The sequence below is a fragment of the Nerophis ophidion genome, linkage group LG18 (genome assembly GCF_033978795.1).
Source record: "Nerophis ophidion isolate RoL-2023_Sa linkage group LG18, RoL_Noph_v1.0, whole genome shotgun sequence".
NCBI lineage: Eukaryota > Metazoa > Chordata > Actinopteri > Syngnathiformes > Syngnathidae > Nerophis > Nerophis ophidion.
The window spans coordinates 31,608,279-31,625,824 of NC_084628.1; the positions used below are offsets into that span (position 1 = coordinate 31,608,279).

Below are 17,546 nucleotides of genomic sequence, written 5' to 3' on the forward strand. Positions count from 1 at the left end.
ACACCGTGTGCCAATTACACGCAACGCCGACTGCGGCGCGAAGACTCTTCGCTGCCGCGGGTCATCTTTGAGTGGTGTGAATGTGAAGTGAGGAGACTTTAAGGCGGACGTGACAGAGATCACATGATCAAAGTCAGAATAATGTCATGGAAATAAACATGGACCCAGATGTCAACACTCAAGATGGCCGCTGTGTTGAAGCAATTATGAATGATGAATAAATAAATGATAAATGGGTTGTACTTGTATAGCGCTTTTCTACCGTCAAGGTACTCAAAGCGCTTTGACACTACTTCCAAATTCACCCATTCACACACTGATGGAGGGAGCTGCCATGCAAGGCGCTAACCAGCACCCATCAGGAGCAAGGGTGAAGTGTCTTGCTCAGAACACAACGGACGTGACGAGGTTGGTACTAGGTGGGGATTGAACCAGGGACCCTCGGGTTGCGCACAACCACTCTCCCACTGCACCACGCATGTCATGGTGCACAACTCTGACTCACTCACTAACTAAACAAGTAACCAGCTTAAGTCAACAAGTTACTCATTCACTCAAATAAGTAAGTATGTCACTCACTCACTCACTCACTCACTCACTCAATAACCAAGTAACTAACTAACTCACTCACTCATAATCAATAATTCATTATCTCAGTAAAAAAACTAACTAACCAACTAACTAACGGCCTGATTGACTAACTATCTGATTAAGTCATTAACTAACTAACTAACAAACAAACTAACTAACTAACTAACTAACTAAATAAATAAATGAATGACTAACTCACTCAATAACAAAGTAACTCACTCACTCAACAAGTAAACAGCTAAGAAAACAAGTAACTCACTCAATCACTCACTCACTCACTCACTCAATAACCAAGTAAGTCATTCATTCAGTAACCAACTTACTCCCTCAACAAGTAACCAACCAAGTAACCAGGTAACTTACTCATTCAATAACACAGTAACTCACTCACTCACTCACTCACTCACTCACCAACTAACTAACTAACTAGGTGATTAATCAATTATCAAATTAACCAACTAACTAATTAACTAAATAGGCCACTCACTCTCTCAATAACAAAGAAACTCACTCACTCAACAAGTAAACAACCAAGTAACTCACTCACTCACTCACTCACTTAATAACCAACTAAGCCATTTATTCAGTAACAAACTTACTCCCCAAAAAAATATCCAACTAAGTAACCAAGTAACTCACTCACTCACTCACTCACTCACTCACTCACTCACTCACTCACTCACTCACTCACTCACTCATTCAATAACAAAGTAACTCACTCACTCAACAGGTAACCAACTAACTAATTAAATAACTAACTCACTCACTCAATAGACAAGTAACTAACTCACTCAACAGGTCACCAAGTAAGTAACCAAGAAACTCACTCACTCAATAACTAAGTAAGAATCTAACTAACTAACTAACTAACTAACTAACTAACTAACTAACTCAATAGGCAAGTAAATCGCTCAATCACTCACTCAGTAACCAACTCACTCACTAAACAAGTAACCAACTAAATAACCAAGTCACTCACTCACTCACTCACTCACTCACTCACTCACTCACTCACTCACTCACTCACTCACTCACTCACTCACTCACTCAATAACCATGTAAGTCACTCACTCACTCACTCACTCACTCACTCACTCACTCACTCACTCACTCACTCACTCAATAACCATGTAAGTCACTCACTCACTCACTCACTCACTCACTCACTCACTCACTCACTCAATAACCAAGTAACTCACTCACTCAGGAACCGAATCACTCAAGTAAATGCAGGATGATTTAGGACCGTGTACAGTAAATCATTTATGAATTATGACAGTGTACAGTGAATACATGATGAATTATGACAGTGTACAGTGAATACATGATGAATTAGGACAGTGTGCAGTAAATACATAATGAATTATGACAGTGTACAGTGAACACATGATGAATTAGGGTGGTGTACAGTGAATACATGATTAATTAAAACAATGTACAGTAAATACATGATGAATTAGGACAGTGTACAGTGAATACATGATGAATTAGGACAGTGCACAGTGAATACATGAAGAAGAAGATGAAGAGCAGTCATTCAGTTGAAACTAAAACCTAAACAAATATTATTAGTTATTTTTGCTCTTGTGTAATCTTGCAGTATGATCACTAATCACCCTGACATCAGCTAATAATATTTGACACAATAATGCATTTTTAAAAAGAAATGATTATAATTCATATAGTTTTGAGTGCACCTGCTTTAAAGTAGAAAAGCTCTGGTTGCTAAAACATAATGATTATGAAACATGTCGTCATCCATCCATCCATCCATTTTCTACCGCTTATTCCCTTTCGGGGTCACGGGGGCGCTGGCGCCTATCTCAGCTACAATCGGGCGGAAGGCGGAGTACACCCTGGACAAGTCGCCACCTCATCGCAGGGCCAACACAGATAGACAGACAATACTCACACTCACATTCAAACACTAGGGCCAATTTAGTGTTGCCAATCAACTTATCCCCAGGTGCATGTCTTTGGAGGTGGGAGGAAGCCTGAGTACCCGGAGGGAACCCACGCATTCACGGGGAGAACATGCAAACTCCACACAGAAAGATCCCGAGCCTGGATTTGAACCCAGGACTGCAGGACCTTCGTATTGTGAGGCAGACGCACTAACCCCTCTGCCACGTCACTGAAACATAATATTCATTAAGCATGTCTTCACTGAAACATAATAAATATTGAACATGTCCTCAATAAAACATAAAAATTATTAAACATGTCCTCACTGAACCATAGTAAATATATTAAACATGTCCTCACTGAAACATAACAATTATTAAACAAAATGATTATTAAACATGTCCTCAGTGAAACATAATAATTATTCAACTTAATAATTATGAAACATGTCCTCATTGAAACATAATAAATACTAAAGATGTTCTCACTGAAACATAATAATGATTAAACATGTCCTCACTGAAACATAGAAAATATGAAACATGTCCTCACTGAAACATAATATTCATTAAACATGTCCTCCCTGAAACATAATGATTATTAAACATGTCCTTACTGAAACATAATAATTACTAAACATGCCCTCCCTGATACATAATACTTATTAAACATGTCCTCACTGAAACATACAAATTATGAAACATGTCTTCCCTAAAACATGATAGATATTACACGTGTTTTCACTGAAATATAATAATTATTAATCATAATAATTATGAAACATGTCCTCACTGACACCTAATATATTAAATATGCCTTTGCTGAAACATAATACATATTAAACATGTCCTGACTGAAACATAATAATTTATGAGACATGTCCTCACTGAAACACGATATATTAAACATAACCTCACTGAAACATAATAGTTATTAAACATGTCCCCACTGAAACATAATAATTATTTAACATTATAATTATGAAACATGTCCTCACTGAAACATAATAATTATTAAACATAATAATAATGAAACATGTCCTCACTGAAACATAATAGTTATTAAACATGTCCTCACTGAAACATAATAATTATTAAACATAATAATTATGAAGCATGTCCTCACTGAAACATAATGTATTGAACATATCCTCACTGAAACATAATAATTATGAAACATGTCCTCACTGAAACATAATAGTTATTAAACATGTCCTCACTGAAACATAATAATTATCAAATATGTCCTCACTGAAATATAATTATTATCAAACATAATAATTATGAAACTTGTCCTCACTGAAACATAATAAGTATTAAACATTATAATTATGTAACGTGTCCTCACTGAAACATTATAATTACGTAACATGTCCTCACTGAAACATAATAAGTATTAAACATTATAATTATGTAACATGTCCTCACTGAAACATAATAATTATTAAACATTATAATAATGAAACATGTCCTCACTGAAACATAATAATTATTAAACATAATAATTATGAAACATGTCCTCACTGAAACATGATATATTAAACATGTCCTCACTGAAACATAATAATTATTAAACATAATAATAATGAAACATGTCCTCATTGAAACATAATAGTTATTAAACATGTCCTCACTGAAATATAATAATTATTAAACATAATAATTATGAAACATGTCCTCACTGAAACATGACATATTAAACATGTCCTCACTGAAACATAATAATTATAAAACATGTCCTCACTGAAACATGATATATTAAACATGACCTCACTGAAACATAATAATTATTAAACATTATAATTATGAAACATGTCCTCACTGAAACATAATCTTTTTTAAACATACTAATTATGAAACATGTCCTCACTGAAACATAATAGTTATTAAACATGTCCTCACTGAAACATAATAATCGTTAAACATGTCCTCACTGAAACATAATAATTATTAAACATAATAATTATGAAACATGTCCTCACTGAAACATGATATATTAAACATGTCCTCACTGAAACATAATAATTAAACATAATAATAATGAAACATGTCCTCACTGAAACATAATAGTTATTAAACATGTCCTCACTGAAATATAATAATTATTAAACATAATAATTATGAAACATGTCCTCACTGAAACATGACATATTAAACATGTCCTCACTGAAACATAATAATTATCAAACATGTCCTCACTGAAACATGATATATTAACATGACCTCATTGAAACATAATAGTTATTAAACATGTCCTCACTGAAACATAATAATTATTAAACATTATAATTATGAAACATGTCCTCACTGAAACAATAATTTTTAAACATACTAATAATGAAACATGTCCTCACTGAAACATAATAGTTATTAAACATGTCTTCACTGAAACATAATAATCATTAAACATGTCCTCACTGAAACATGATATATTAAACATGTCCTCACTGAAACATGATATAGTAAACATGTCCTCATGCCAACTGTACGTTTTAAAATCATGCTGGGTCAGCAACACTAGCATAGCTATGTGAGCAACATGCTAACAGGGGACGGCGTGGCGCACTGGTATAGTGGCTGTGCGCAACCCGAGGGTCCCTGGTTCAATCCCCACCTAGTACCAACCTCATCACGTCCGTTGTGTCCTGAGCAAGACACTTGACCCTTGCTCCTGATGGGTGCTGGTTAGCACCTTGCCTGGCAGCTCCCTCCATCAGTGTGTGAATGTGTGTGTGAATGGGTAAATGTGGAAATAGTGTCAAAGCGCTTTGAGTACCTTGAAGGTAGAAAAGCGCTATACAAGTACAACCCATTTATCATTTATTTATCCTTACATTTCAACATCATGCAAAGTTAGAAAAACTCATGTCGTTTGTGAGCAAAATGCTAACTTCACATTTTAAACATTATTTTAAGTTAACAACACTAGCATGGCTATGTGAGCTACATGCTAACTTCACGTTTTAACACTATACTTGGCTAGCAAAACTCGCATGGCTATGTGAACTACATGTTAACATTAAATTTTAACATGATGCTTGATTAGCAACACTAGCTTAGCTATGTGAGCTACATGCTAACATTACATTTTAAAATCTTGCTTTGTTAAAAACACTAGCATGGCTATGTGAGCTACATGCTAACTTTACATTTTAAATCATACTATGCTAGCACTGCTTCCACAGCTATGTGAGCTATATGTTAACATTACATTTTAACATCATTTGAGGTTAACAACACTAGCATGGCTATGTGAGCTACATGCTAACTTTACGTTTTAACATCATACTAGGCTAGCAACACTAGCACGGCTAAGTGAACTACATGCTAACTTTACATTTTAACATCATACTGGGCGAGCAACACTTTCATGGCAATGTGAGCTACATGCTAACATTACATTTTAAAATCATGCTAGCTTAAAAACACTAGCATGGCTTTGTGAACTACATGCTAACTTTACATTTTAACATCATATTTGGCTATCAAAGCTTTGCATAGCCATGTGAACCAGATATTAACATAACATTTTAAAATAATGCTGGGTTAGCAACACTAGCATAGCTATGTGAGCTGCATGCTAACATTACATTTTAAAATCAAGCTGGGTTAAAAACACTAGCAAAGCTATGTGAGCTACAAGCTAACTTTACATTTTATCATCATACTAGGCGAGCAACACTTTCATAGCAATGTGAGCTACATGCTACCATTACATTTTAAAATCATGCTAGGTTAAAACACTAGCATGGCTATGTGAGCCACATGCTAATTTTACATTTTAACATCATACTATGCTAGCACTGCTTGCATAGCTATGTGAGCTATATGTTAACATTACACTTTAACATCATTTGAGGTTAACAACACTAGCATGGCTATGTGAGCTACATGCTAACTTTACGATTTAACATCATACTAGGCTAGCAACACTAGCATGGCTATGTGAACTACATGCTAACTTTACATTTTAACATCATACTCGGCGAGCAAGACTTTCATAGATATGTGAGCTACATGCTAACATTACATTTTAAAATCATGCCAGGTTAAAAACATGAGCATGGCTATGTGAGCTACATGCTAACTTTACATTTTAACATCATACTAGGCTAGCACTGCTTGCATAGCTATGTGAGCTATATGTTAACATTACATTTTAACATCATTTGAGGTTAACAACACTAGCATGGCTATGTGAGCTACATGATAACTTTACGTTTAACATTATACTAGGCTAGCAACACTAGCATGGCAAGCGAACTACATGCTAACTTTACATTTTAACATCATACTCGGCGAGCAAGACTTTCATAGCTATGTGAGCTACATGCTAACATTACATTTTAAAATAATGCTAGGTTAAAAACAATAGCAGGGCTTTTTCAGCTACATGCTAACTTTACGTTTTAACACCATACTAGGCTAGCAACGCTTTGCATAGCTATGTGAACTACATATTAACATAACATTTTTAAAATAATGCTTGGTTAGCAACATTAGCATAGCTATGGGAGCTACATGCTAACAGTACATTTTAAAATCATGCCAAGTTAAAAACACTAGCATACCTATGTGACCTACATGCTATCTGTATATTCTAACATCTTGCTAGGTTAGCACTTTCCTGCAATTCACTACATCTGCTCGCTTAGTGATAGCAGGTGATGAAAAGGTGATGGAAACATTTAAAGGGTGTGGGCGGAGCCTGAGGGTGGGCGTGTCACTCACCGATGAAGTAGGCCAGCAGGCAGAGCAGCGTGATGGAGACGAGGATGGCGCCCAGGGCGGCACATTTCCAGTTGCAGTGCTTGGAAGGCTTCTTCAGGCTGAAGGCGGGCCGGGAGAAGGCGGCGCGGGGCAAAGGTCGCGGCGGGGGTGAGTACACCGTGCTGGAGGTCAGCGGGTACCCGGGCGACGTGGTGCAGTACATGGGGGAGGTCCCGCCCGGCTTGAACAGGAAGTGCCTGCAGAGAGGCGACATCATTCAGCATCATGGCAACACTCTGCACCATCGCCATGGCAACGCTGCTGCCACGCGAGCCGGACCGATCAATAATCCGATTCACATTTTTAGGAGTTATTCACGTGTCAAGCAGGCGGCGTCACGCTGACTCGCCCTCAAGGACTTCTTTCACACGTCACATGACCATGGCAGGCGCGCTTGTAAGGGGGCACTATGATGTCGGCCATTTTGAATATTCACGAACAATGTTGATGTGTACAGGATGTAGAATAACATCGTACAGTAAATACAGGATAAACGTCAACATTGTACAGTAAATAATAGGATAAACGTCAACATTGTACAGTAAATACAGGATAAACGTCAACATTGTACAGTAAATACACGATAAACTTCGATATCGTACAGTAAATACACAACGAGCTTTGATATCGTACAGTAAATACACAATGAAGTTGGAAATCGTACAGTAAAACACGATAAACTTCAACATCGTACAGTAAATACAGGATACACGTCAACATTGTACAGTAAATACACGATCAACTTCGATATCGTGCAGTAAATACACGATAAACTTCAACATCGTACAGTAAATACATGATAAACTTTGACATCGTACAGTAAATACACAATGAAGTAGGAAATCGTACAGTAAATACACGGTAAACTTCAACATCTTACAGTAAATACAGGATGAACTTCAACATCATACAGTAAATACACGATAAACTTCAACATCGTACAGTAAATACATGATAAACTTTGACATCGTACAGTAAATACACAATGAAGTAGGAAATCGTACAGTAAATACACGGAAAACTTTAACATCTTACAGTAAATACAGGATGAACTTCGACATCGTACAGTAAATACACGGTAAACTTCAACATCGTACAGTAAATACACAACGAGCTTCGACATCGTACAGTAAGTACACAACGAGCTTCGACATCGTACAGTAAGTACACAATGAAGTTGGAAATCGTACAGTAAATACACGATAAACTTCAACATTGTACAGTAAATACAGGATAAACTTCAACATCGTACAGTAAATACACGATAAACTTCGACATCGTACAGTAAATATACGGTAAACTTCAACATTGTACAGTAAACACACAAGAAGCTTCGACATCGTACAGTAAATACACAATGAAGATGGAAATCGTACAGTAAATACACGATAAACTTCGACATCGGAGACTAAATACACGGTAAACTTCAACATCGTACAGTAAATACACAACGAGCTTTGACATCGTACAGTAAATACACAATGAAGTTGGAAATCGTACAGTAAATACACAATAAACTTAATCATCGTACAGTAAATACATGATACACTTTGAAGACGTACACTAAATACACAATGAAGTTAGACATCGTACAGTAATGTACATTGATGGACTTCAACAATGTACAGTAAATACATGATAAACTTAAACAACGTACAGTAAATACACGATAAACTTCAACTTTTTACAGTAAATCCTCGATGAACTTCAACATCGTACAGTAAATACATGATGAACTTCGATATCTTACAGTAAATACACGATTGTTAGACAGTGTACAGTAAATACACGGTTAACTTCATTGTACAGTAAAAACACAATAAACTTTTACATCGTACAGAAAATACATGATCAACTTCAACATCGTACAGTAAATATGCAATGAATTTAGATATCGTACAGTAAATACACAATGCGCTTTGACATCGTACAGTATATACACGATGAACGTCAACATCGTATAGTAAATACATGATAGACGTCGAAGTCGTACACTAAATACACAATGAAGTTGGACATCATACAGTAAATACACGATGAACTTCAACATCGTACAGTAACAACCTGATAAAGTTAGACATCAAAGAGTGAATACACAATAAACTTTAACATCATACAGTAAATACATGATGAACTTCGGCATTGTACAGTAAATACATGATAATTGTCAACATCCTACAGTAAGTACACGATTAACTTCGAAGTCGAGCAGTAAATATACGATAAACTTTAACATCGTACAGTAAATACACAATGAACTTCGAAGTCATACACTAAATACACGATACACTTAGACATCTTACTATAAATACACAATGAACTTCGACATCGTACAGTAACATCGTATAGTAAATACATGATAAAAGTCAACATCGTACAGTAAATACACGATGAACTTCGAAGTTGAACACAATACATAATGAAGTTAGACATCGTACCGTAAGTACAGAATAAACTTTGACATCTTACAGTGAATACACAATAAACTTAAACATCGTACAGAAAATACACGATGAACTTCGACGTCGTACAGTATCAATCAATCAATCAATATTTACTTATATAGCCCTAAATCACTAGTGTCTCAAAGGGCTGCACAAACCACCACGACATCCTCGGTAGGCCCACATAAGGGCAAGGAAAACTCACACCCAGTGGGACATTGGTGACAATAATGACCCAGTGGGACGTCGGTGACAATGATGACTATGAGAACCTTAGAGAGGAGGAAAGCAATGGATGTCGAGCGGGTCTAACATGATACTGTGAAAGTTCAATCCACAATGGATACAACACAGTCGCGAGAGTCCAGTCCAAAGAGGATCCAAGACACAGCAGCGAGAGTCCCGTTCACAGCGGAGCCAGCAGGAAACCATCCCAAGCGTAGGCGGACCAGCAGCGCAGAGATGTCCCCAGCCGATACACAGGCGAGCAGTACATGGCCACCGGATCGGACCGGACCCCCTCCACACGGGAGAGTGGGACATAGAAGAAAAAGAAAAGAAACGGCAGATCAACTGGTCTAAAAAGGGAGTCTATTTAAAGGCTAGAGTATACAAATGAGTTTTAAGGTGAGACTTAAATGCTTCTACTGAGGTGGCATCGCGAACTGTTACCGGGAGGGTATTCCAGAGTACTGGAGCCCGAACGGAAAATGCTCTATAGCCCGCAGACTTTTTTTGGGCTTTGGGAATCACTAATAAGCCGGAGTCCTTTGAAGGCAGATTTCTTGCCGGGACATATGGTACAATACAATCGGCAAGGTAAGATGGAGCCAGACCGTGTAGTATTTTATACGTAAGTAGTAAAACCTTAAAGTCACATCTTAAGTGCACAGGAAGCCAGTGCAGGTGACCCAGTACAGGCGTAATGTGATCAAACTTTCTTGTTCTTGTCAAAAGTCTAGCAGCCGCATTTTGTACCAACTGTAATCTTTTAATGCTAGACATGGGGAGACCCGAAAATAATACGTTACAGTAGTCGAGGCGAGACGTAACAAACGCATGGATAATGATCTCAGCGTCTTTAGTGGACAGAATGGAGCGAATTTTAGCGATGTTACGGAGATGAAAGAAGGCCGTTTTAGTAACGCTTTTAATGTGTGCCTCAAAGGAGAGAGTTGGGTCGAAGATAATACCCAGATTCTTTACCGTGTCGCCTTGTTTAATTGTTTGGTTGTCAAATGTTAGAGTTGTATTATTAAATAGAGTTCGGTGTCTAGCAGGACCGATAATCAGCATTTCCGTTTTTTTGGCGTTGAGTTGCAAAAAGTTAGCGGACATCCATTGTTTAATTTCATTAAGACACGCCTCCAGCTGACTACAATCCGGCGTGTTGGTCACCTTTAGGGGCATGTAGAGTTGGGTGTCATCAGCATAACAGTGAAAGCTAATACCGTATTTGCGTATGATGTCACCTAGCGGCAGCATGTAGATGCTGAAGAGTGCAGGGCCAAGGACCGAACCCTGGGGAACTCCACACGTTACCTTAACGTAGTCCGAGGTCACATTGTTATGGGAGACACACTGCATCCTATCAGTAAGATAAGAGTTAAACCAAGACAGGGCTAAGTCTGACATACCAATTCGTGTTTTGATACGTTCTAATAAAATATTATGATCGACGGTATAGAAAGCAGCGCTAAGATTGAGGAGCAGCAACATAGATGACGCATCAGAATCCATCGTTAGCAATAGATCATTAGTCATTTTTGCGAGGGCTGTCTCCGTGGAGTGATTTGCCCTGAAACCGGATTGAAAGGTTTCACATAGATTGTTAGACGCTAAGTGTTCATTTAACTGCTCCGCAACAATTTTTTCAAGGATTTTTGAAATAAAGGGAAGGTGAGACACCGGTCGGTAATTTACCATGAGGTCAGGATCGAGGTTAGGTCTTTTAAGAAGAGGATGAATAACCGCTTTTTTGAATGCTAGGGGAACACTGCCCGAGGAGAGTGATAAGTTTATAATATTTAGCACTGATGGACCTAATAATTCAAAGAGCTCCTTGATCAGTTTCCCAGGAAGAGGGTCAAGTAAACATGTTGTCTGTTTTATTCCATTTACACGTTGTAACAATTCCTCTAATGTTATTTCCTCAAAATGAGAGAAACTATTTTGGAGGGCAGTATCCGCCGTATATACAATCGTGTCAGTGTTAATAGAACCCCGTTGTAGCTGGGACGCATTGTCTATAATCTCCTTTCTAATGACTTCAATTTTCTTACTAAAGAATTGCATAAAGTCATCAGCTGAATGGGTTGAGCTACTGGAAGGAATCCCTTGTTGGGTCAGCGATGCTACCGTACTAAACAAAAATTTAGGATCGTTTTTATTACGGTGGATGAGATTTGAGTAATATTTAGCTTTAGCTAAGGTAAGCATGCGTTTATAAGTTATTAAACCATCACTCCATGCTTGATGGTGCACCTCAAGTTTAGTCGTGCGCCATTTGCGTTCCAGCTTTCTACATAATAATTTCTGAGCTCTAGTTTCTTCTGTAAACCACGGGGTGCGCTTTTTTGGAGCCTTTTTTAACTTTAAAGTTGTTAGTGAGGTTATCAATAGAGCCCACATACTTTGGGAATGGTGCCATTACCGAGGGCAGTAGGTCAGCAAGAGTTGTCGTTGTGGCTGTATTAATGTTGCGGCTGCTATAGCAGGTATTATTATTATTAGTTTGACGAACATGCGTCTGAACCTCGAATTTTATAAGGTAATGATCGGACAATACTTTAGTATACGGGAGTATCGTAACTTTGGAAACGGTGATGCCCCTGACAAGCACTAGGTCTATCGTATTACCGTTGCGATGCGTGGGTTCATTTATTATTTGTGTGAGACCACAGCTATCAATTACAGTCTGGAGCGCTACGCACGGTGGGTCCGATGGGGTATTCATATGGATATTAAAGTCCCCCATTATGATTATATTATCGGCGTGTGTCACTAGATCAGCAACGAACTCTGAGAATTCATTAATAAAGTCAGAATAGGGCCCTGGGGGGCGGTAGATAACAGCCAGGTGTAGAGGCAGCGGTGTGACAGACCTCATAGTGAGCACCTCAAACGATTTATATTTATTATTTATGTTAGGACTAAGGTTAAAGTTTTCGTTGTATATTAGTGCGACCCCCCCACCCCTTTTGAGCGGACGGGCAATATGCGCATGTGTAAAGTTAGGAGGACATGCCTCATTTAGCGCAAAAAAGTCGTTTGGTTTAAGCCAGGTTTCGCTGAGACCGATGACGTTAAGATTGTTGTCTCTGATAATATCATTAACTAACAACGTTTTAGGAGACAATGATCTTATGTTTAAAAAACCTATATTATAGGTAGTGGGCTGTTTTAGGGAGTTTTTGATCAAATTATCCGTAGTAGCAATATTAATAATGTTGTGTTTATTATGCCCAGTGCATTTAGTATAGTTACGACCATATCTAGGAATTGATACGACAGGAATTTTCCGATTGTTTGTTTGTTGCTTTGATAAACTGCACGCATCATAGTTAGCCACCTCAGTAAAACACATGTCCAACTCTGAAACACTCAAAGCAGAAAAAACTTGTTCTAATTTAACTGACTCCTTACCCAGACCAGTAGTATCGCATTTTCCATCTAAATCCGTCTTCGGGATGGAGGAAAGTGGTGTTCTGTGGGGATTAGCCTTCTGCTTTGTTTTTAGCCCCGCTCGGCATCCGCGTTTCCGATCACACCGCTGGCGTCTGCTCCGTAGACGGCCCCTGCTGCTACTAGACTCCCCTGCTTCACAGGCCGCTGGATGTAGCCGCCGATGTATTCCCATGCTAGTTAGCAAGTCTAGCACGCAAGTGTCTATCAGTCCAAAACGGCCCGATTCGTCCACATCCAGAAGTGTCTGGCGGTCGTACGTGATCACGGAGTGACCACGATGTGAGCCAGCCATAAAGTTTGTGGAATTGTCCGTTATTTCTGCCAAATGTTCCATCTTTAAATAAATACATGATGAACTTCAACGACGTACAGTAAATACACAATGACTTCGACATCGCACACAATAAACTTCGACGTGGTACAGTAAATACACAATGAACTTCGACATCATACAGTCAATGCACGATGAAATTCAACATCGTACAGTAAATATACGATAACTTCAATATTCCCATCCATCCATTTCTACCGCTTATTCCCTTTTGGGGCTGCGGGGGGCAATATTGTACAGTAAATAAACAATGAATTTCAATATTGTACAGTAAATACACAATAAACTTCAACGTCGCACAGTAAATACACCATGAACTATAACATCGTACAGTAAATACACAATAAACTTTAACATCGTACAGTAAATACACAATAAACTTCAACATCGTAAAGTAAATACATGATGAACTTTGACATCTTACAGTAAATACACAATAAACTTCAACACTGTACAGTAAATACACGATTAACTTCAACATTGTACAGTAAATACACAATAAACTTCAACATTGAACAGTAAATATACACGATGAATTTCAACATCATACAGTAAATACAAGATAAACTTTGATGTCGTACAGTAAATACACGATTAACTTCAACATCGTACAGTATATACACAATACATTTTAATATCGTACAGTAAATACACAATGAAATACACAATCGTGCAGTAAATAGACGATAAACGTCAAATTAGTACAGTGAATATATGATGAACTTTGACATCGTAGAGTAAATACACGATAAACTTTGACGTTGTACAGTAAATATACAATGAGCTTCAACATTGTACAGTAAACACACATTACACTTTGACATCGTACAGTAAACACACGATGATGAAGATGAGGAGGAGCCATTCGGCTACAACAAGGATTCTCAAGCTGTGCCAGGTGTAACACTACTGGTACGCGGGCTCCCTCTAGTGGTACGCCATAGAATCATTCAAATATTCAAACACAGTGTTACTGTTCAAACTGTGTCATGTTACAGTGTCAAAAAATATGAAATATACTAAACCTCTGCCTTGTTTTTTAATGAATACTTAGGCCTTGGCCACGGTCTCGGAGACATTGACCACGGTCTCGGAGAAATTGACCACGATCTTAAAGACATTGTTCACGGTCTTGGAGACTTTGGCCACGGTCTCGGAGACATTGGCCACGGTCTCGGAGACATTGGATACGGTCTCTGAGACATTGGCCACTGTCTAAGCATTGGCCAAGGTCTCAGAGAGACATTGGTCACTGTCTGAGCATTGGCCAAGGTCTCGGAGACATTGGCCACGGGATCAGAGACATTAGCCATGTTTTTGAAGACATTGGCCACGGTCTCGGAGATATTGGCCATGGGATCAGAGACATTGGCCAGGGTCTTGAACATAGGCCACGGCCTCGGAGATATTGGCCACGGTCTTGGAAACATTGGATACGGTCTCGGAGACATTGACCACGGTTTCTGAGACATTGGATACGGTCTCTGAGACATTGGCCACTGTCTAAGCATTGGCCACGGTCTCAGAGAGACATTGGCCACTGTCTGAGCATTGGCCAAGGTCTCGGAGACATTGGCCACGGTCTCAGAGAGACATTGACCACTGTCTGAGCATTGGCCAAGGTCTTGGAGACATTGGCCACAGGATCAGAGACATTAGCCATGTTTTTGAAGACATTGGCCACGGTCTCGGAGATATTGGCCACGGGATCAGAGACATTGGCTAGGGTCTTGAACATTGGGCACGGTCTTGGAGATATTGGCCACGGGACCGAAGACATTGGCCACGGTCTCGAAGACATTGACCACGGTCTCGGAGAAATTGACCACAGTCTCTGAGACATTGGCCACGATCTCGGAGACTTTAGATACGGTCTCGGAGAAATTGGCCACGATCTCGAAGACCTTGACCACAGTTGGGGGACATTATTTGTCTTCACTGATTGGCTGAGACAATGACGGTCAGTGCATGTTTTGCTATTCAAATGTTTTTTTCATGAATGGAAAATAATAAATTTCATATAAAAGTACAAAAAAATAGCATATATATGTATATATATATATATATATATATATATATATATATATATATACATACATTTTTCTTTTTGTGGTATTAAAAAGGAAAAACAAATTATAAAAAAATTGTTTGATTTTCATTTTATATTTCATAAAAGAAAAATGAAGATCCCGCAAACAAAAAAACCCAACCACAATTCCCTGATTACCTGTAATTACCAGGAATTTAACTTCAACTTTAACATTTATCATCCGGTGGAAGCCGTTCCAACATCCACACACTCCACTCACCCTGGAAATTTAAGCCAACATGTTTCCTGGTTTGGAAACATTCCCTGATTACCCGGAAATACCAGGTATCTCCCTCAATTGACAATAAATGGGCAATATAAATGCCCACATATATGTATATATCCCACATTTCTCATCCGTTTTAACCATTCCAACACCCACACACTGATCTTACCCTGGACATTCAAACCGGCATGTTTACTGGTTTGGAAAAATTCCCTGATTACCCGGAATTACCAGGAATTTCCCTCTAAAAACCTTTCTATATCCCATATTCATCATCCGATTCGAACCGTTCCAACATCCACACAACCACTTACCCTGGACAATTAAGCTGGCATGTTTCCTGGTTTGGAAACATTCACTGATTACCCAGAATTACCAGGAATTTCCCTCAATTGACAATAAATGGGCAATATAAATACCCACATATATGTATATATCCCACATTTGTCATCTGTTTTGAACCGGTCCAACACCCACACACCTGGACATTCAAACCAGCATGTTTCCTGCTTTGGAAACATTCCCTGATTACCCGGAATTACCAGGAATTTCCTTCTAAAAACTTCTCCATATCCCGTATTTATCATCCGATTCAAACTGTTCCAACATCCACACACTTCAATCACCTTAGACATTCAAGCCAGCATGTTTCCTGGTTGGGAAACATTCCCTGTATACCCGGAATTACCAGTAATTTCCCTCAATTGACAATTAATGGGCAATATAAATAACCACATACATGTCCCACATTTCCCATCCGTTTGAACCGTTCCAACATCCACACACTGATCTTACCCTGGACATTCAAACCAGCATGTTTCCTGGTTTGGAATCATTCCCTGATTACCCGAAATTACCAGGAAAATCCCTCTAAAAACCTCTCCATATCCCACATTTCTCATCCGATTCGAACCGTTCCAACACCCACACACTGATCTTACCCTGGACATTCATACCAGCATGTTTTGTGGTTTGGAAGCATTCCCTGATTACCCGGAATTACCAGAAATTTCCCTCTAAAAACGTCTCCATATCCCATACTTATCATCCGATTCGAACCGTTCCAACATCCACATAACCACTCACCCTGGACATTCAAGCCGGCATGTTTCCTGGTTTGGAAACATTCACTGATTACCCAGAATTACCAGGAATTTCCCTCATTGACAATAAATGGGCAATATAAATACCCACATATATGTATATATCCCACATTTGTCATCCGTTTGAACCGGTTCAACACCCACACACTGCTCTTACCCTAGAAATTCAAACCAGCATGTTTCTTGCTTTGGAAACATTCCCTGATTACCCGGAATTACCAGGAATGTCCTTCTAAAAACCTCTCCACATCCCACATTTATCATCCGATTCAAACCGTTCCAACATCCACACTCCACTCACCGTGAACATTCAAGCCAGCATGTTTCCTGGTTTGGAAACATTCTCTGTATACCCGGAATTATCAGTAATTTCCCTCAATTGACAATGAATGGGCAATACA

At 38.6% G+C, this 17,546-nt stretch overlaps 1 protein-coding gene across 9 annotated transcripts in view; it reads right to left on the reverse strand.

The window, feature by feature from the left end:
• Positions 1 to 17,546, reverse strand: part of tenm4 (teneurin transmembrane protein 4) — a 343,760-nt gene that overhangs the window by 205,477 nt on the left and 120,737 nt on the right. For all 9 annotated transcript variants that reach the window (XM_061877994.1, XM_061877993.1, XM_061877991.1 and 6 more), the window contains one exon: positions 7,227 to 7,462. In XM_061877994.1, the coding sequence (XP_061733978.1) occupies positions 7,227 to 7,462 (236 nt within the window). The remainder of the gene's footprint in view (positions 1 to 7,226; positions 7,463 to 17,546) is intronic.